Source organism: Drosophila elegans, unplaced genomic scaffold (genome assembly GCF_018152505.1).
Source record: "Drosophila elegans isolate 14027-0461.03 unplaced genomic scaffold, ASM1815250v1 contig_684, whole genome shotgun sequence".
NCBI lineage: Eukaryota > Metazoa > Arthropoda > Insecta > Diptera > Drosophilidae > Drosophila > Drosophila elegans.
In genome coordinates this window covers 1146341-1168238 of record NW_024546041.1, presented here as the reverse complement: position 1 = coordinate 1168238, position 21898 = coordinate 1146341, and the positions used below count along the sequence as shown (strand labels likewise).

Sequence of the window (21898 nt, the reverse complement as noted above, 5' to 3'; positions counted from 1 at the left end):
GCGTATGCGGTGTGCCATACGTGGACGGGGAAAATTTACGAGCTCTGTACCACAAGCTGTGCTTTAATATCCGCCGCCACGTGTAGAAGACATTTTTCGCGCCCTTGAAACACAAAACACTCACGTCACACTCACCTGGTGAATATTATCAAATTTGAAAACGTCCGTGAGAAGATATCACTGTTTAAAAAAAATGGGGTGGTACCGGCTCTAGAGAAAAAGTCAACTAAGCTTGCAGCTTTTGGGTCTCGGATCATGCTGTAGTATACATAAATGAGCACCTCTCTAAAGAAAATTACAAAATATTTAAGGAGGCAATACAAATGAAGAAGCGTCTTCTGCTCTCGGCCTTTTTTACACGTCGAGAGGATAGAAGAGCTTTCTTTGATGCACGCCGATTCTCTTACCACCTATTCAAATGCTGCTAGTACTCACGCTTCGGTGGGGAGAGAAACCACCTCATCTGCAGATGATAGCTTTCGCTCTTAATGACTTTGAATTTACACTCTTCGAATCTCTAGTTAAGATATCTTTATTATTATTTAATATTAATAACCTTTTTCTGATATGTGCGACTCGGCAACTCGTCAATCTCTGATCAGCTTTCGTTCAGACGCGTTTTTCATTTCGTTATGACCCCACTTACGTGCTCTGAGTGCAATTATGCCGTTACGCATGCGCAACTTCGTGGTTTTGAGGTGGTTCGATGTTCATCGCTTTGTCATCGCACTTTCCACACTTCTAGTGTTAATTTGCCTGAAGAGGCAATAAAATTGCTAACTATTATGCCAAATCTGTTATGGCAATGTGATAGCTGTGTAGTGAGCAATGATTCGCACTCAAAAACAGACGAAATCATTGAAGAACTTCGTGAACTTAAAAGCCTATACTTGCACTTAAATACAAAGTTTCAAATAGCTTTTCCTGAATCTGTGGATGCCCCGGCTAATGTTAACACCAACAAGCGGAAGAAGGAAAAAGTTGCCAATAAACCTCCGGCTTCATCTACTTCCCATCATACCAATCCCGTTGTGTCAGACCATAAACCTCCCAATGAGGGGTTAACGGTTGTCTCCAAGAAAACAAACAGGAAGCATATTATTGGTTCGGCGCTCGCAAAAGATTTTTGCATATTGGCAAATTCGCTGTAAACACAAAGCCAGAGGCGCTGTGCAAGCTTGTTTCTGACAAGTTAAAAGTAAATTCTGACACCATATCATGCTATTCACTAACAAAAAAAAGAGGTAGATCTTAGCACACTGAAGTTCATTAACTTTAAGCTTGGAGTCCCGGAGCAGTATTATCAGACTGTCCTCAGCGGTGATTTCTGGCCACAATCAGTTAAGGTGAGCCGATTCATCCACAGGGAGAGAGAGCACTTGGAGTCGACCGCGGTGGACACATTGGCTGGCGAACCATTGCGTACATCTACCCCTGCCAAGCTTCCATCAAAAAACCCCCAGTAATCGACGTCACTGGCTCTGACGTCATTATTGGTTCACTTTCGTGCATCATTTATAACTGCAGTTCTCAACCTCATCACCAACACAAAATGCTTAAGCTGGAGCTTAGGCCGCTCGCCCTCTACATCGTTCCGAATCAAGGCGCGCAGCCGCAGCTGTTTTCGCATCAACAACAATACGGCGCTCTCTTCGGAGTTACGCTCTCTCATCATCATGCAACTTCATACGCTCAGTCGCTCTTGACGGCTGTTTTTTCTGATGTACCCAATGCATATGATAGTAGCGCGCTCCTCATATTGGCGCTCTATCCATCTCCTGCTGCCTCGGTGCTTCGCTTTACTCGTGGATGGCTGAGCGATTGCGTTGAATTATCACTCTCTTCGCACCCATATTTGCAACAACAACAAAATCGGATGACTTTGCCCTTTTCTTTATGCAGCTCCTTACTTGAAAAGAGTCCGCTGTTATACGGCGCTCTCTTCCGCGTTGCGCTCCCTTCACCACCCGCTGCATCGGCACTTCGCCTGACGTTTGGATGGTTTACTGGTGTTTTTGGAGTTCCGCTCACTTCCTCATGGTTGCCAACGGGGGATTTTAAAATCTTACATTTTAACGGACGCTTGCTCTCCCCACAAGTTTCTCTTCTGTTGCCTCTCTTTGATGATGCGCTTTCTGCATTGCGCTCTCAAGGGCACTCATCGACTCTGGAAGTATCTGCAAGTTAGTCTTCTACGATTGGACAAATGGATTGCAACTATAACCTTCGTAATGATAAACTTCCACTACCAATACGTATCCGGACTGGAATATTACGTACGGCTCTGAATGGCTTTTTTGGGCTTGCGAGGAAAAGGCCGCATGTGGATTTTACGATACCATTTCATGACTTCCGTTATGAAACTATGGCAACAGTTTTTGAGAATTCATCAGTCAAAAGAATTGGAATTAATTGCCTTAAAATATATTTTCAAAACATATCTGGAATGAGAACTAAAACTCAGTCTGTCTTCATGAGCACTTCCAACAGTGGTTATGACATAATAATATTGGTTTGAAACCTGGCTCAACCCCAACTTCAACTCCAATGACTTCTTCGATACTAATTTATTTCATGTCTATCGCATGAATAGAGACTTCAGCAGAATGAAGTGCGAGAGAGGTGGAGGCGTCATCATGGCTGTCCGCCGTACCTTCTCCAGCTGCGCAGCTGTGCTTTCAAACGAGGACTCTCTTCTGGACCAGTTGGCTGTTAATGTATCTGGATTGTCTGGGAAGACTGTAATAGTTGCTTCTTATATTCCCTCTGGAAGTGAGTTTACGCTTTATCAGGCGCATATGAATAACATTGCCAGCCTACATGCCAGCATAGATGACTCTGTTGGTCTTGTTGTGACAGGAGATTTTAATTTGGGATCTGTTGTATGGTCATGTGATCCGCAATCCCTTGCTATGGTGCCTGGCAATGTACACCAGCCACATGAAATAATTGTTATCGATGATTGTTATAGTATGGGCCTCACCCAGATAAATTATATCTTTAATGATTTGCATAGGCTACTAGATTTAATATTCATCAATTCTATTGTTCATTCCTCGGTAAGCCTTGCTGAATTTAGTATTTCTAGTTGTGATGTTTATCATAAGCCCTAATGCTGTAATACTGAATTTTATAATTTCTTACTAGTTGTTAACTTTATTCCTATGTATAATTTTGATCATGCCAGCTTGGTTGCCGTAAGTGATTGCCTCACGTCTATGGATTGGGTTTCCTTGCTATCAAATGCTTGCATTGAGACCAATTACAATAAATTTCTTGTCGCTTAAAAAAATATTCTTGACAGCACTTGTTCAACCAAGGTACGGGGTTCCTATAGGCTTCCTTGGTATACAAAAGGTCTCCAGAAATATAAAAATCTAAAATAAGTTCTACAAAGGGTTCATTAGATGGGGTAATCCATTGGATCGTGATAGATATAGACAATATAAGCGGGAATTTGAGTTTCTTAATAAATTTCTATATAATCAATAATATAGTCAAATCCAAATGTGTTCTGGCGTTTTATTCATTCAAAGAAATCTTACTCTTCCATACCGTCAACTGTGTCATATAACAATACTACCGCTAATTCTGGGACAATTATTGCAAACTTATTTGCTTCCTTTTTTTCGGCCAATTTTGAGCCTGCTTGTGAATGGAATGACCAGCAAATTCTTTGTAATATTGGTTCCCTTGAAATTAATGATGATGACATTTCTGAAGCAATTCACAATTTGACGACTCCATTAAGCCTGACATTGATGGAGTATCTTCATTTTTTCTTAAAAAATTTTATCATAGTCTTCTTCAACCCCTTAAGATGATCTTCTCGTCTTCGCTACTTCAGGGTAAATATATTTCTAGATGGAAAATTGCCAAAATTTTACCGATTCATAAAGGAAAGCAAGTCTGAGGTTTCTAATTACAGGCCGATTGCCAAAATAAGCAATATTGCCAAGCTATTCGAGAGAATTGTAGTTAAAAAATTATCCTTCCTGATACGTACTTATATTGACCCTAATCAGCACGGGTTCATGCCTGGTCGTTCTACTACCTCGAATTTAGCTATTTTCGCGTAACATTGCATACAAGCCTTTGAGTTACATTCCCAAGTGGACACAGTTTATACTGATTTCGCCAAGGCTTTTGATAAGGTTTCTCACTCTGCCTTGCAAGCAAAACTTTTTAAGCTTGGTATTCACGGCTCTTTTCTCTTGGAGCTCTTCTTATTTGGCAAACCGATCCTATCATGTTGAAGTCAGCGGGTTTGTTTCTAACCTCTTTGAAGCAAGCTCTGGTCTTCCTCAAGGCAGTTCTCTTGGTCGTTTGCTTTTCATTATTTTCATTAATGATATTTGTTTCTACATTTAATCTGCCAAGTATCTTCTTTATGCGGATGACCTTAAAATATACATGCCAGTGAATGACAGTTAATTGCTACAATCGGACTTGAACAAAATCAGTTTATGGTGTATTCAGAACTATTTACCTCTCAACCTAAATAAATGTTATGTTGTTCGCTATAGTAAATTTATCTTAAATATTCTTTCTACATATGTTATCAATAACCATTCACTCTCTGCACTTACTGAGATTATGGATCTTGAGGTCCTCTTCGACAGTAAATTTTTGTTTATTAACCATATGAACCATTTTCTGCGGAAGGCATATGCAATGTTCGGATTTGTCAAAAGAAACACCATACTTTTTAAGGACCCATACTCACAACTGACAGTGTTCTCAGCATTTGTGCGTTCAAGAGTGGAATGTGCTTCCTTTATTTGGAACCCGTCAAGTGTTGTTCTTATCAATAGAATTGAGAGGCTGCAGAAATAGTACATAAAATTTGCACTTCAGCCGTTAAACTTTTCGGAACCTTTGCCAGCTTACTCTAGCCAATGTTACCTATTGCAATCTTGAAGATCGCCGTTCAATAGTGAGCTTGCTCTATATTAATGATGTTATAATTGGTAATATAGATAGTTCATTAATATTAAGCTCAATTAAATTCAATATCCCTGCCAGGAGTCTCCGTACCATCATCCCATTTTTTGAAAGTGCTGCGCGGACTAACTATGCGCGTAATGAGCCACTCTTAAGAACTTTAAGACTTTTTAACTCTTTGCCACTAAGTATTCGATTGGTTTGGGGATCCAAGAAAGATGTCCTTAGGCAATTACTTAGTGAATATTTTTTAATTAATACTTAGTTTTAAGTTAAGTTAGCTGATAGCCAGATAAGGATTTATCCATTGGCGAATAAATAAATAAATAAATAAATTATGTGCGATGGCTATGATGTTTATCGTGCTGATCGTGCTAGTCATGCTGGTGGTGTCGCGATCTATGTTAATAGCCAACTTAAATGTAAAATAAAGTCGAAACATTCAAATGATAGTCCAATAGAATTTTTACTAATGGAAATATCTGGCATATGTAGTACGAAATCACTGATCGGCTGTATCTTTCGACCGAACAGTACAACACCATACGAATTCGTCCTTTATTCCATTGCGGATTTATCAGCTTTTTATGTTGAAATTATCCTAGAAGGTTACTTCAATAGCTACCTCTTAAAGGAAAATAATCTACTTGATGAATTTGAGTCTATAAGACTTTTTCCTGTAAACGTAACGATACCCACTCATATTAGCAATACTTGTGATACCTTCTTGACCTGTTCCTCAAACAAGATTTTACTTTATGACCAGGTCTCAGCACCGGCTTTCTTATATTTACTAAATTTTACCTTAAATAAGACTCTACAACTCATTCTTTTAAATATAGGGACAATACAAATATTGACTATCGAGCTCTGGAACTAGAATTAGATGTATGTGACTGGTCTGCTATTTATCATAATAACAATGTTGATTGTCAATTTAATGTATTGAATAGTAACAAAAAGTACCTATTTAAGAAGTTTGTGCCATTAAAAACTAAAGTCACAAGGCCAAGGATTAACCCTTGGTTTTATCATGTTATTAAAAACCTTATTTATCAGCGCGATACCGCTTACTCTAAATGGAAGCGATACCGTACTGCCGATTTTCATAAACAGTTCTAGATGGCTAGAGAAACGGTAACCTAGATTTACGCTCAGCTAAAAGGGATGATTATAAAAACAAATTTAACAACTGTCCCTCCATGAAACATAAATGGAGAGAATTGAAAAGCTTAGTTAAAGCTACACTAAAACTGATCAAACTGTAAATGTTGAAGAACCTGAATGCTTGTGTTCTTAAAGTAAAGTCCAGAGCTGAAGGTTTAGACAATATTAACCTAAAGTTTTTAAAAATATTACTACCTGCCATATCTGACATTGTAGAGGACATTAGCCAGCAAATCGACCAAAATTACGTTACTCTCCTGACTCTTCTTGATCATAGCAAGGCCTTCGATTCTGTGAATCACAATATTCTTAGTATTAAGCTAACAAATCTTTTCAATTTTTCAAGCACTGCAGTCAGGTTGATTAGGTCCTATTTGTCCAACAGATTTCAAGCCGTATCCGCGGGAAATAATATTTCCAATTATAAGCATGACTAATATAGTTATTGACCTTAATTTAAACTCATGGACTAGATATAATTCAATAAATTACTTCTATAAGACCAGCCACATAACAATGTATCTAAGCAGCAAGCTCATTCCTGCAATATCTCAACGAACTAATAACTATATATTCCCTCGCAGTCGATATCTCTGCTCGGAGAGGCAGTTCTACGTCAATGCAATCCGATTATGGAACAGTCTACCACACGAACTTAAAACAATTAGGAGCGCAACTCTTTTTAAAAATAAAGTAAAAGAAATTTACAAATAATAAATATTATAAGTAAAAATAAACATATACATTAATGTATTATAAAATTCTTTCAAATATGATAGTTTATAGGTGTTAGGCTTAGGTCAATAATGTTTATATTTAATTTTTTCATAATATAATGACCAGTGCCTTAACAATAAGTATAAGCTTGTAGCATAGGGCTAAATATTGAATAAAATTTAAATTAAATTAAATAATGTAACTGCCGTTGGAACGATCGACAACATAAGAATCGAATTATATTCGGTTATTTTGCTGAATTTACTGCTTTTTTTGTTTGAAGTTAATTTGATTGTTTGGGTAGAAGAAGAAGATTTAGAAGTGCCATTATAAATAAGACCGTGGTAAGACCAAATGCATGACTTGACCTAACCCGTGGACGGCCTAAGGAAAGCGTACTGATAAAACAAGCAAAAACTTAGGGAACGGCTTTTTTATAGAAAATATATTAATATCTTATAAATTGAATAATGAAGATTATTTACTCCATAAGATGTGAAAACATCTTTGACTGCTTTGTTTTGCCTTGCTTTAAATAAAACGTTAGCAAACATTTTCTTTTCAAAAAAATTATCATTAGGAAAAAAAACTTCTTTGGGGATTCCATATTAAGTACCGTGACTTCGAAATTAAACAAGAAATATTAAATACTTTGAATATTTTAACATTAGCACATGAATAAAAAGCTATAAAAATATTCAATAAATTTTACACTTTTATTTCCACAGGTGTGGGATCAAACACAAAGGTTGATGATGTCTTGCGCTCCATAGATAAGTCCTACTGCGATACGGTTTTAAATTTTTTGGTGCGTTTAGCATGCCAGGTTAATGATCCACAAGCTACAATAATTTCGCCAGGGGAAAGTTTATCTCGAAGGTAACATAAATATTTGTAACGTTAATTCATTTTTATTAAACACTGTAAAAATATCCTAATTTTAATAAGTTTTAACATTGTTAAATGTGTCCAAATTTTGTGTATTTCCTCCTGCGTACGTCAACTTCATAATGAGTTATCATGTGAACAGCCGCTCAATGTTTTTGCAACATCACCCGGAAAACGCAAAAAAAGTGCATGCTATAGACAATGTTGCAGAACTGTTGCTATCTAATTAGTTCTATAAATTAAATCATTTTACCCTAGCAGAAGGTATTATAATTTCAATCAGAAGTTTGCAAGACATATCCGACCCTAAAAAGTATATATATTCTTGATCAGCATCACTAGGAGGGTCGATCAGCTTAAAAGCTATCTGCATGAAACTTTCCCAAAAGTTGTCCTTCTATTGCAGGTAGTATATAAGTCGGAACGAGCCGGATCGGCCGACTATAGCATATAGCTCCCATAGGATCAATCGGAAAAATAAATTAAGAAAAACAAGAAAGAAAGCAAACTTCGGCAAGCCGAAGTTCATATACCTTTGCAGCTATTACAAGAATTAAATACTTCTGAAAACAATAAAATTATGATTTACTTGCGTATATGTCTAAAAACATTGCAGCTATGATGATTTGCAGCTCAATTATTAGATAGTTATTTTATATATTTTTTATTTATATATTACTATATTATGATATAGTCGTCCGATTTTGATGAAATTTAAACCGTAATTCTGAAATATTTAACCATTACTATATGTTTGTCCAGTAATTTGTTTATGTCAAAATGTATGTCTTTATCGTCTGTAAATAATTTGTTGCTCCTAGTGCTGTCTTTTATGAATTTGTGTATTATTTTTTTCTTCCTACATTTTAGAAGAAATGTAATGTTTGTATTTAACTTAGTTAATTTGGTTGACGTCAGTTGAAAATCCTTAATCGTTGGTCTTGCTTTGTATTAGTTACGTTTAATTTCCGCACATCCCATTTTGGAGTGTCATGCTATCGGCGTGCCTTCCGTTATTTTATTTATTCAATATATTTAAAAAATTTAATATTAAATTTTTGTAATAGCTGCAAGGGTATATGAACTTCGGCTTGCCGAAGTTTGCTTCCTTTCTTGTTTAATATGTCAATTATGTATTTGCATAGTGCATAGGACGGTGATCCGATGGAAGAGCTGATTGGTCGTAGAGGGGTTCCTTTTTTATGAATTTGGGTAGTCCATATATTCGTGGTGGTAAAGCTGTGGTGGTCAACTTTATTCTTTCGATCCTTGAGATAAGTTCCATGTTTAATAGTTTGTCCACTATTTCGTTATATTTTGTTTGTAGTCTAGACGTGGAGTCTTTCCTTAATGTCCTGTATGTGTTCATATCCTTTAATATGTCCTTCATTTTTTGGTTGTAGTCATCTTTGTTCATAGCTACCGTCTTGTTACCTTTGTCTGAGGTCAATATTAAAATGTCGTAATTTTCTTTAAGAAATCTCTTTGTTTGTCCCACTGTGTCTAGTATTGCACGATCAAATGCACTTTCTTTGTTTGATCTTTTGTGGTCTTGGGTTCGCGCCTCTTCTTGTTTCTCTTTGTCAATAATGGTTTTGAGGATTGCCTCTTCGTCCGCAATGAATTTTAAGACAGGGAATTTCTTCTTCTCTATTAGGAGAGCGAACTTGGACCCTTCGCCAATAGTGATTTTATTGCTGGCGGGAACTCGGTGTCGCATGGTTAACAGTATGGAATGCTTCGCTAGATTCGATAAGTGTTGAGAGTTTAGCCAGGCTGTTATCGAGTTTTTCCTGATATCGTCTGAAATCTTTATTATGGCTGTTGTGCAGCTTGTGAAGGGGCGAAGACTAGATGGTAGATTGTACATTAAATTGTTTTGCTGGATAAAATGTTTTGTCTGGGATGCCAATATTTCCTCAAAGGCTTTAGAGAGGTATGCAGGAATAGCTTTAGGACTATATTCACTCATTTCCTTAGGTGTTGGAATAGTTCAGGGAATGTTGAAAATGTTATTGCAGATATAAATATATGTGTTATTAGTGGTAATATCTGAGGCAGTAGAATTTTAACAAATTTTGGATTGATATCGTCCAAGCCTGTGGCGTTAGATTTCACTTTTAAAATTGCGTCAAGGACATCACATACATAAGGCTAAACTTATTATCACAGTTGGCCAAAGTAGTCATGTTCAGGTACAAGTTAGAGACTGATTCAGATACTGGGGCATTAACGAAGATATTATTGAGGCTGTCAACATCAATGTGTGGTTGATGGGTGATAGGTTTCCTCCCTATTTCTAGATTTTTCAAAAGTGGCCAAGTTTGCATGATATTAACAGCATCGTCGAATTTCGACTTTAAATGTATTTTTTTTAGCGTGAGTTATTGACGTATGAACTTTCGTGCGTAACTTCCTGAATCTCTTCCAATTCTTGTATGCCACATTTTTCATCTTTATAATATTATTAATTCTATCGTCAAACCAGGATTGCTGGTTGGGTAGGAAAGACTTTAGACGTAAGGGAACAAAACTATTAAAAATTTGGAAAACTTTGGATTGGAATTTGTCAAGCTGAAAGTCGACCATGGACATGGAGTAGATTGATTTCCAATCATACGAATAAAACGCAGTTGACAGATTAGTAATATCTATGTTTTTTAATGTCCCTACAAACTATGGAAAGGTCATTATAATACTGAATGTCAAGACTGTAGGTTAGAAATATGAGGTCATGTTTTGAGAATATCGGATCTGAGATTTGGTCATATAAAAGGATTTTGGAGTTGTCATTAACAAAAAATACGTCCAATGCGTCGCGTGTCTTGAGTTAACTAATTGTAGTCCTAGTGCTGCCACGATATCCGAGAGGTGATGCTCGATTATATTAGGGTATTGAAGACTTAAATTTGCCAACAGATCAATTTCCTCAGAGTAGGGAACAGTTCTATTTGGTCTGTACAGATAGCCAATTAAGATTTTTGATGCAGTTTCAGCACTTGTAATTTAAAGGAATATGTACTCGAAAGCGCTGCTATCCTGTTGTCTACAATTAAACTTTGTGTTCAGTCTTTTATAAAAAATGAATTGCAACTCCCCCCTCCGTGGCTATCACGATCAGATTTAAATAAATTATATCCACTACACTAAACAATATTATTATTATTAATATCGGGGTGTCCAGTGTACCGCGACCTATAAGATCTATTGTACCCCCATTCAGAGCCTACAGCTCAGATATCAACCCACTTCCTCGAATAAAGTCGAGGAGTTTTAGTGGGTTGATTCTTACTAGGAGCTCAGGTGTAAGAGTTCTGGTTCCTAAGATTTTACATCTTATGCTTGCTAACGCCGGACAGTCTGCAATGATGTGTCTAGAGGTTTCGTCCTCTTTGTCGCAGAATCTGCAAGTTCCACTGCTGGTTATTCCCATCTTACCTAGGTGACTTTTCAGTCTACAGTGCCCGGTTAGTAATCCGGTAACGATCCTAAGTGAGTTTTTCCCCAGTTGAATAAGTTCCTTGAACCTCTTCTTGTTATAGTTATTTATTTGAGTTTTGGCTTGCCTAAGACCTGGGGTATTTCTCCAGTGTTCTTGTCTCATGGCGCTTTCCGCTTTCCTAAGGTATTCTTTTATAGTGTGCCTCCCTATGCCACAGTAGGGCTCTGGGCCTACCAGGGGCTGTTCGGCTCCTAGTTTTGCCATTTTATCGGCAAGTTCATTTCCGGATATGTCCTTATGTCCCGGAATCCATCTGAGGGCCAGCCTGTTTCGACTGCCCAGTATATTTAGCTTACTCTTCACCTCTAGGACTAGCTTCGAGGTGATTTTGTTGCTATGTAAAGCAGTAATTGCTGCTCGGCTGTCCGAAAGGATCGATATGTCCTTTTCTTGTATCCACGCTGTATGTTGAGCTCTGCACAACGTCCAATGGCACATACCTCAGCCTGGAATATGCTGGTGTATTGGCCAAGGGATTCGTGGTATTTTATGCGAGGCCCTACCACTCCAAGGCCCGTGCCTTGTTGTGTCAGGGATCCATCTGTGTACCATGCAATGGTGTGTTTAGCCATCGGATGCACTTCAGACAGTGTGGTCCAATCTTTCTTATTGCCTAGGTGTGCTGTGAAGTTCTGCTCGAAGATTAGTTCGGCTGTCATTTCATCCCTAGGGTGGAGTATTAGGGGCACCTCACCTAACAAATTAGTCGCATCCCTGTTATTTAGAATGCAACCACTACCTGTGCCCTCAGTGCTTATTCTCAGGAGTGTAGCTTTGCGTTGGATATCAATCACATAGTGGAGTGGTGTTAGCTCCATCAAAACTTCTAAGGCAGCTGTAGGACAGGTTCTCATTGCCCCTGTCATGCATACGCAGGCAAGTCTTTGTAGTTTTCCTAGCTGGTTTTGCATGCTGATGAGCTTAGCTCGTTTGCCCCATGCAAGTGCTCCGTAAGTGAGGATTGGTCTCACGATCATTAAGTATAGCCATCGTATTATCTGAGGCCTGGTTCCCCAGGATTTCCCAGCAATTTTCCGACAGGTATAGAGTGCTCTGTAACACTTTTCCAATGTCTTTTGGACATGGGAAGCGAAAGTCAGTTTACTATCTAAAGTGATTCCTAGATATTTAACCTCTCGGCTAGTTTCTATAGGAGTTCCTAGCAGTGAGATTTGTCTCATTCTCTGTAGTTTGTACTTCCTTGTGAAAGGAACGATGACTGTCTTAGCAGGATTTAAGTTGAGTCCAACCTCCCTGCACCAGTCTAGCGTTGTCCTTAGTCCGAGTTGGACAATGTCGCAGAGTGTCGCTTCAAATTTGCCTCTGGCGATTATCACGATGTCATCGGCGTATCCTTGACATTGAATTCCTTTTCCAGCAAGTTTGCTGAGAAGGTCATCTACTAGCAGGCTCCATAGCAGAGGGGACAGTACTCCTCCTTGCGGGCAGCCTTTGCTGGTAGCGATTGTTACTCTTTCCGAACCCAGTGTACATGTTGCTTGCCTGGATTCAAGTAGGTTGCCAATCCATTTGCTCGTAGTAGTGTCTATGTTCCTTCTGGACAGGGCAGCTCGAACTGCATCATGTGATGTGTTGTCGAAGGCTCCCTCTATGTCTAGAAAGGCACAGATAGCTATTTCTTTGCTGTCAATTGCCCCTTCTAGGGTGCGACATAGTTGATAAAGTGCAGTGTCTGTTGAACGGCCTGCTCTATATGCATGCTGTGTGTTTTGCAGCGGACAGTCTCTGAGAGCTGTTCTTCTGATGTTGTAGTCTACCAGTTTTTCCAGCGTTTTAAGACAAAACGAAGTTAAGCTGATAGGTCTGAAGGACTTTGGGCTGGTGATGTCTTTCTTCCCGATCTTGGGGATGAAGACCACCCTAGCGCTGCACCATGCACTTGGGATATACCCAAGGGCTAGGCTGCTCACCAATAGTCTTCTTAGGCGGGTTAGGAGTAGTTCCTGCCCCTGCTGTAAGAAAGCTGGAGAGATCATGTCTAATCCCGGTGATTTAAATGGTTGGAAGGTTCCAATAGCCCATTTGAGTTTCTCGGGCGTAACTATAGATTTGGCTGTTGCCCAGTCACTGGCTACTGTCCTAGGGGTTCTATGTTGATCACGCCTTGCGTTTCCCATAGTGGGAGTATTCCCCGGGAAATGCGTGTCAAATAGCAATTCTAATTTCTCCCGATCCGTGGAGGTGAAGGTGTTATTCCCTTTCCTCAGGGCTAAATTACTATCCGCTGCACTTTTAGCCATTGCTTTTTGCAGTCTCGCGCCCTCGTTGACGTTACTTATTGCCTCACAGAAGTTCCTATAGTTTTTCCGTTTGGCCTTCCTGATCTCTTTGTTGTAGAGCGTCAGGCTTTGCCTGTATAGTTCCCAGTTTCTATCAGTTTTTGGTTTGTTGAAAAGCTTCCGAGTGGTTACTCGTAGTCGTTCAAGACTAGCATTCCACCATGGTGCGTCTGTTTCCCGCCTTTGTCTACCTAGAGGACAACTGTCTTCAAAGGCATTTACTATCTTGTGACCCAGGTTGTCTACCGCTCTGTCTAATTCCAAGGGATGTCTAGGGTATCCTGACGGTTCGTTGGAAAGATTGAGCTCTAGAGTTGACCTGAATTTGTCCCAGTTTGTTTTTCTGGGGTTTCTTTTAGGGCTACATCTTTTTGTTTTGAAGGCTACTTCAAACAAAATTGTCCTGTGGTCTGACATTGATTCTTCTGGTGACACATGCCAGTTCTTAATGTGGGGTTTAAAAGAATTGGTTACTAGAGTTATGTCTAGCACCTCTTCTCGTACCCTAGTAACAAATGTCGGCCTGGCGCCGACATTACAGATCTCTAGGTTATTGTTTAAAATAAATTCTAGTAATTGCTCACCTCTGTTGTTGACATCCGTGCTACCCCAGATCACGTGATGTGCGTTGGCATCACATCCTATGATGAGGGGGATCTTGTTCGTCCGGCAGTGGTCTACTAGCCCGGGTATTCCTGGCGGTGGACAGGCCTCCTCCCCGGCAAAGTAGGCGGAGGCCACTGCTAGTTTCGGTGCAGCTTCTGTGCCGTTGATGGTTACGGCGACGCAGTCTCTGCTCATGAACTCTGAAAAGATACTATAGTTGATATCTTTCCTTATAACGATGCATGATCTGGGAGGTGATCCTCCTGGATCGCATATTACCTTAGTGTCCTTCGTGTACAGGCCTTTTATGCCATGGTGCCACCATGGCTCCTGTACAAGGGCTAGCCCGAGGTGTTGGGAGGTGAACATCCTCGCCAAGACAGCAGATGCTGCCTTGGCCCGATGGATGTTTACCTGGGCTAGCCGAGTGCTGCTTGTTGCAGCCATCACTCCGAGGTTTGATGCTCCGTGAGGTCTGGTGAAGAGAGAGAGCAAGTCTCTCCACCACCGGCTATCACGGTAACCTCGGCTTCTTCGCAGCTTTCGTCCAGGAGGAGCTCCTGGGCCAGCTCTTGGGATGACATAGGGTGTCCATCCCCTTGGTCTTCCCCAATGTCCATGCTGGTGATGGATTGTTCATCCTGTTCACCACGCTGTGACTTCGGCTCCGCATTCGGTTGTTCGAGGGTATCCTCGATAGCCTTGCATGTGCCGTCATTGGGCGTCTCTTCCGGAGCTCTCTTGGTCTTTTTCAGACCGCTCACGGTGACGTGGCCAAACCGGAAGTTGAGTTTGTGGTCACGCTCCACTATCTCATCCCTTCCGGTCTGGTCCATCCCTACGACCAGGAGTGCACCAGCTCCGTCGTTCTTCCTGGAGATGACCTTCCAGGCGTCCGTCTCGACCCGGTTTTGGAAACCAATGAAGGCCAATATTTCCTCATTGGTCCGGTCGGAGCTCCTCGGGCAGAACAACGTGGCGTTGTATGCTGCCGGGATGTCTGCTCCCGTGCGGGTCTCTAGGGGTACTCCCTTCCACGTCCGCAGCTGAGGTACGGCAATCTTGAGCCACTCAGCTGAGCCTTCATCCAGGCAGTCGATGATCAGGTAACCCACCCTGAAGTGGATTCCCCTAAACACGACGGGACCGCTCCACGCTGACGTGAGCATCTCGTCCATGACCGACTCCTGAAGCCCGGAAAGTTCCTCTGCGGTCAGGCTGGCCGCCGGGAAACCCTCCGGGAGTATAGCCACCCTGATGAGGGTGGCTTTCTTGGCAGCCTCCGCGTAAGTCGGACGGGGTCCGATGACCGGCGGTGCCGAGCTAGAGGGTCTTCCTCCAGCGGTTGTCGGCTTCTGGTTTTGATGGGGCTGGGAAGGTATCTTCCTGGCCCGCACTTTTGCCTTTTCTGCCGCTGCTGCTGATGTGCTAGGCCCCTCTTGCTCAGGGACCCGTGAGGACGTCTCACTAGCCCCCCGGGCCGTGCCTAGACCTTTTGGGGGTGTCCGTCGGTGGTGTGCGGCTGGTGTTCAGCCGTTTACCAACCGGTGCTGTCCCCAATGCCGGCTGCTCCCTCGGCTCCTTTGCCTTTTTCAAGGCCTCCTCTGGTGTCATGCCCTGCATGAGGTACCTCAGGTACCACTTTACCTTTGACCCTGGCAGGCCACGCCTGTTGGGGTCGTCCAGTCCTCCGGGCTGTCCCAGGGCTGGAAGAGCGTCCTGCTTCTTCAGCTGCCTGATAGAGGTTGGCCTACCAGATGCGAGAGGTGGGCGTGCTGGCAGGGTAGCTCCTGCTGGCACCCCACGCTCCCTGGCTGGGAATGTCTGGGCTGCTGGTGTAGTCCTAGGCGGGTGCGCTGCCGCCTGGGGTCTGTCGCCTTCGAGGGATCTTTCCTCAAAGTGTCTTGCGACACCGGTTGCAGGGATATCCTGCGGGATTTTTATTTCTTTACTTCTTTTCATGTGGTCCCACGAGCTGCGGAGAAGTATGAGGTCCGCCCGGGCAGAGATCCGCTGTACCCGGGTAAGGCGTACTTAGGACAGGCGGTCGCCACTTGCCTGAACCCTCCGTTTGCGACTGGGCTATTTGTTAACTCGGGCCCCCAGCCAGGCTGACTATCGGCACGGGTCGAATGACACCTTAGTCCGGCACCGAGGTGAGATGTGGGGGATAGGATGGAGGTGGGTAGTCGTGAGGGAGGGGGTGTGTAAGGCTACGGTGTTAAGACGGCCAAACAAGCGTCTTGTCGGTATACCTCCATCGGTATACCCGCTGTTTGTCCGGGGTTGCTTATTTGCTTACGCTTATTCGCAACTAACCTTCCCAGAAGGTCGTTCGCTATCCGCAACCTGCGACCCGCCTGGTGGCCCCAGCTAAGCCTCCCTTCGAACCATCCCACTAGTTCTTGAGGACCAAGCACTAAACAATAAGATCAGACATACCCGGGACAAACCATGTTTCTTAAACACAAATGACAGCCACATTAGATTGAACAATCATATTTCTAAATTGATCTTCTTTCTTAGCTAAACTTTGGGCATTGATGTGACATACCTTAAGCCCCTTATGGCGATTACCAAAGATGTTAATCATTGCATGGCTGCTATTCTCTGATAATTCTGAGTTGAGCTTATCGCCCATCTTAAGACTGGTATAGCATACTCAAACTGAAGCGCTCCACATAAAATAAAGCGTAACGTGTGACGGTGACACCTAGAATTTCTAGAAATTTACTACTAATTAAAAAACAATTAAAGATCATTAGCATTGTTGATATTCGATTAATCTCACAAAAGGAGTTTTCAGGTTCTGCGTCTTGCTGAGTAGCGGCATTAGAATGGTTGGAGATAGAACACTGTTGTGGATCAATATCGATAAGTTTTTGAAGACTTTCGATGGGTTTAACTTCCCCTCCGGCTTGATGTTTAATGTGCACCAGACCCCTACGTGAAAAAACTGCTGCTAGCCGATGAAGTTTTTTGAGATGCATCGCTGCTTCGAAAATGGAGTAGTTTTGAGGAGTTATAGAACCTCTAAGCCCAAAAGCTGGAGATTTAGGAATTGCTTACAAGCACGACGATATGCACCGATGCCTCGCAGAAGTGTCGCCTTGTCGCGAATATTTTCCATCTTTACAAGGATAACAGGGTCCACAACAGCATTTTAAATTTTGCTTCGAACTCTTAATATAGATTTTGTCCTTAGCGCTGGTGGGATTCAAAGTGAAAACCGAAGCGTGTTCAAAAGTCCGAAGATTCTCATTATCTATTGGTTTGGCAAGAAAGTCATGTCGTTTTTTTTCAATATTTTCGTCAAAAACGTCCAAAGGTCGACCAGAACGTGGGGCGTCTTTAACTCCAAAATCTCTAAGCCTGAATTTGGCAAACCAGCGCTGACATTGGCGATCACTCATGGCATCTTTACCTTTTTTTTCCTTTTCGGAAGTAAAAAAGAAAAAATATGCCGAAAATGCTCACTTTAGTTCTCCATGTTTAATTTGCTATAGCTTCCACAAATATTATCGAATGATAACCAAATTTTCGTCGAGACAATAGGACAATAAGCTTTAAAACGATACTTAAAGGTGTGACCCTGGTGCTCGATTAGCCGTAAATAAATTAGATTAAAATCGATTACCAAAAAAAACGCATGACTTTCTTGCCAACCCAATACAAATGGAATACCATGTATTCGTAGATCGAATGCGCCATCGTTTTTGGCTTGCATCTGAAGACTGTTTGCAACCTCGCTGGATAAGCTTTCGAACTTGGAGGTCAGCCCATTTACAACCAGCATCTCAAGGTCCAGAGCTCGCTGATTTAGTTCAGCTATTTATGCATTAGCTGTGGCTAATTCTTCCTGGAGAAAAGATTTGATTCGTCCCTCGGATTCCTTCATCTAAAGAGCCTGCTGATCGAGGCGCTGGTTAATGAGGACCATGAGAGTTGATGATGAAGGGGTGGGTACATCTGATTCTCAGACCTTTCTATTCAGTTCAGAAATGTTTGAAGTTCCAGCTTCTATTTTAGCTTTTTTTACATGTCCACCCATATTTATGTAAAGTAGTTAGGCTGTTAACAGTAGCACTGCGACCGATTTCACAAACACAGTCTAGCTTTGTACTTCGAAACTTTGTGAGGAGTTGAATAACTCCCCACAAGTTAGGAAGCAAGCAGTGGCATACCAGTTACCAGTTACGTGGCGAATTCGCCCGTAGTAACGGTAGTGCGGCGAGAGAGAGTGGTGCCCTGAACACCAGACAAGGATAGGGAGAGTCCGAGAGGAAGAGGCAATACAAGAGAGAAGCGAAGGGCCGTGGGCAGAAGAAGGTAACATCGGACCCTGATATTGGTGTCGTGCGCAATGGGACCAGAAGGGAAGGAGACGCCGATAACTAGCGGTAAAAAGAGGCCTATACAAGCAGACCGAGCGCAGGAAGCTGGATCAGTCGTTTTCTACCAAGTCAACAGCAGTTCACCGTGAGCGCTACGCCAACAAGGAGCAGAGCCAGTCGAGACATCCGGAGGCAGAGCAAGGACAACGAGGACACTCAGGACGTCGGATTCTAAAGCCTGCGGCAGAGAGGGTAGGGTGAAAGCGTTCGTCTAGAACCTGACTTTTGACCCAGGGACTGCGTTAGCGGCTTCCGGCGTATGCCTGAATCAGGTAGAAACTGAGCCGACGTCCAGTGCGACCAGCCAGGAAAGGAGGCTGCGGCTGCGAAAGGCGTACGCCTTTAGAGTACAGTGCCTGTTCACCCTAGTCTGGGAACGGTAACGCATCCCTAAGCCCTGTAATACCGCTGAGCCAAAGGCAACAGAAGGCGTCGTGAGCGAAACCGGCGAGGGAGACACCACTTCGCAGCAATCACACTCCAGCGAGACGTTCAACGTGGATAGGAGCCGACGACGGAGCATTGTCAATACAAAACCCCGGCCGAGGGTCAAGTCGGCAAATAAAAGATCTTCGTATATTCCCAATCTGTCTGTGCGTTTTCTCTGATCAATAGGGCGATCACGTTTATATAAATTTGGTGGGACGAACACTTACATCTTCTGAGCTAGCCGCACGACATTCGTAGCGAGCGGATAAGCCAAGAAAATCTGTTCGTTACATCTGGCGCCCAAAACGTGATTTTCCTGACAGTGAAATTCAGCATCAAACAGAAATGGGGAACAACGAGAATGGTCAGCAAACACACGCTGCAAGACAAAGCTCAAAAGTGGTTTATTTCAAACAACAAACACTGGAGGTCATGGAGGTCCAAACTTATTTCCTGCCGAGGGGATACTTCTCAAAGCTCGCAGATCAGGTCAGAAAACAGGGTTTCAGAGAGTCATTAAAGGACTATATGGTTGACATGCAGACCATGATAAGACCACTCGGCTACTCCCCAAAGGAAACACTCGAGCTGATAAAGGAAAACTGCACCCCTGATCTGAGAATTTCCCAGAGAACTTATAAGATAGACGATCTAGAGTCTCTAATGGTGCTTGGCTGATGAGTATGAGGAACTCGAGAAAGAGCTAGAAGCGTTTATACAAGAAAACAAATACTCGCGATACAAATCAACAGAACCACAACAAGTGACGTGTAGAAGAGGCGAAGAAGACGGAGGACACCAAGCGCCTATCGAAGGACCACGCTAATGGACTCCGAACAACTGTAATCAGCAGAACACGTTATGAAGGCCACCTACTACTAATCAGAGACCACCCAACGCAGCCCCGAGAGCCCACACGTAACAGACACACGTCGTGAACCCACACGAAGCCTGCAGACGGTGTGGCGATTACGGACATTGGGAACGAGGATGCCGAAACCAGCTGCAACTTTTCTGCTGGATTTGCGGCAAGGTAGGGGTTAGAAGCGTAGAGTGCTGCCAGAGATTGGGAAATGGCCAGCGATACCAGCCGCAAAGAGGCGAGCAGTGGTCGCGAGGTGTTGTCTCTCCAAACTAACTGGCAAATAAATCGAAGAAGAGTAGCAGTTATCCGCAGCGGTAACGATTGACGGAACCTCACACAAAGCCACAATCGACACCGAAGCAACAGCGAGCTTTATAAGCAAGGAGCTGGCGGATATACTGGCTGCTAATAGAAAGATTACAAGTTAGGTTGGCAGATGGCAGGTGCAGCAGAGTGGTAGGACTCGCTGGTGCTTGGATGGAATTTCCACACAGAAGTCGGCGCCGAAATAAAGGGTACTGGACATACAGTGGTGATCCCAGAAAGGAGAAGGCACAACGGGTGGTTGGAGGAAAAATTTACCGTGGCAGTGGAGCAAATCTGAGGAATGCGATATTAAAAATTCCTAGAGCAGGAGCTCGCAGAATGTCGAACAATGAGTGGAACGTCCAAAATAGCCGAGCACCGAATCACCATGAAGGTCGAAAAACCAATCAAACAGAGATACTACCCGAAAAATCCAAAGGTTCAAGGGAAAATCAATGCGAAAGTCGACGAGTTGCTGGAGAAGGGATGCATAGAACACTCGAGAAATCCGTTCAGCTCCCCGATTGTCATGGTGAGAAAGAAGACAGGTCAGTGGAGACTTTGTGTCGACTTTAGAACGATCAATACAAAATCTATCAAAGAAACTTATCCGATGCCAAGGATAAATAACATATTGGACCAGTTGAGAGAGACGATATACATAAGCAGTCTAGATTTGAAAAATGGCTACTGGCAAATTCCCTTAGAAGAAAACACCAGGCTATGCAAGGCGTTCACAGTGCCAAGAACGGGACTTTTCCAGAGAAAAGTAATGCCATTCGGCTTAAACTTCGCCTCGGCGACTTTCCAGAGAGCACTGGATCAGGTTATTAGACCGGAGATGTCACCACACGCGTTTGCATACCAAGACGACATCATCGTGATCGGACGCACACTGGAAGAACACAGAAGAAACCTGAGAGAAGTTTTCCGACGCCTAGAGCAGGCAAACCTCAAGATAAATCCCGAAAAATGTTATTTCTTCAGAAGCGAACTGCTTTACCTGGGACACCGCGTCACAAATCAAGGAATCGGACAAATCTGCGCCAATACTTGGGCGTAGCATCTTGGTACAGGCGATTCGTGCTCGACTTTGGTCGAATAGTGAAACCATTAAATGATCTATTGCGGAAAGGCACGAAATGGACATGGACTACAGATCACCAGCAGGCATTCGAGGAGGTGAAGGCAAGGCTAGTGGCCGATCCTGTGCTGACATGCCCAGTTTTTGATACACCATTCGTGCTGCAGACGGACGTAAGCGATTGTGGTATAGGGGCAGTCCTGGCGCAGGAAACAGAGAGCGGAGAGAAGGTCATTTCGTATTCAAGCCGGAACTATTCAACCAGCGAAAAAAATGCCTGGCAATCGTGTGTGCGATCCTGAAGATCAAACCACATTGGGAAGGATACCACTTCAAAGTGGTAACTGACCATATGGCGCTTGAATGGTTGAACAGCATCGAAAGTTCCTCAAAAAAGATAGCGACGTGGGCCATGGAGCTGCAGCAGTATGATTTTGAAACATCGTACAGGAAGAGGCAGCTAAACGTGGTCGCTGATGCACTGTCGAGACAGCCGCTGCCAGAATCCTTTAGGCTAGCCAAGGAAACTCCGGAGGACACACAGGAAGCATGCAGCTGGGTCAAAGATATGTGTGAGAAAATCAACACACAGCCACAGAAGTTTCCGGACTACCTCATGAAGGGAGGCGCGTTATATGGGCATATCCCGTACAGAGCAGGCAGCGAAGACGTGGCAGCATGGAAGCTCTGTGTTCC

General features: G+C 42.8%; 1 protein-coding gene across 4 annotated transcripts in view; it reads left to right on the top strand.

The window, feature by feature from the left end:
* The window catches only part of LOC108134646 (transcription-associated protein 1), a 325375-nt gene that overhangs the window by 167698 nt on the left and 135779 nt on the right, over window positions 1-21898 (top strand). For 3 of the 4 annotated variants that reach the window (XM_041710011.1, XM_041710010.1, XM_041710012.1), the window contains exon 11: window positions 7557-7707. In XM_041710011.1, the coding sequence (XP_041565945.1) occupies window positions 7557-7707 (151 nt within the window). Of the gene's footprint in view, window positions 1-7556; window positions 7708-21898 lie in introns of those variants that run through there. The other variant, XM_041710013.1, reaches the window with a different exon arrangement.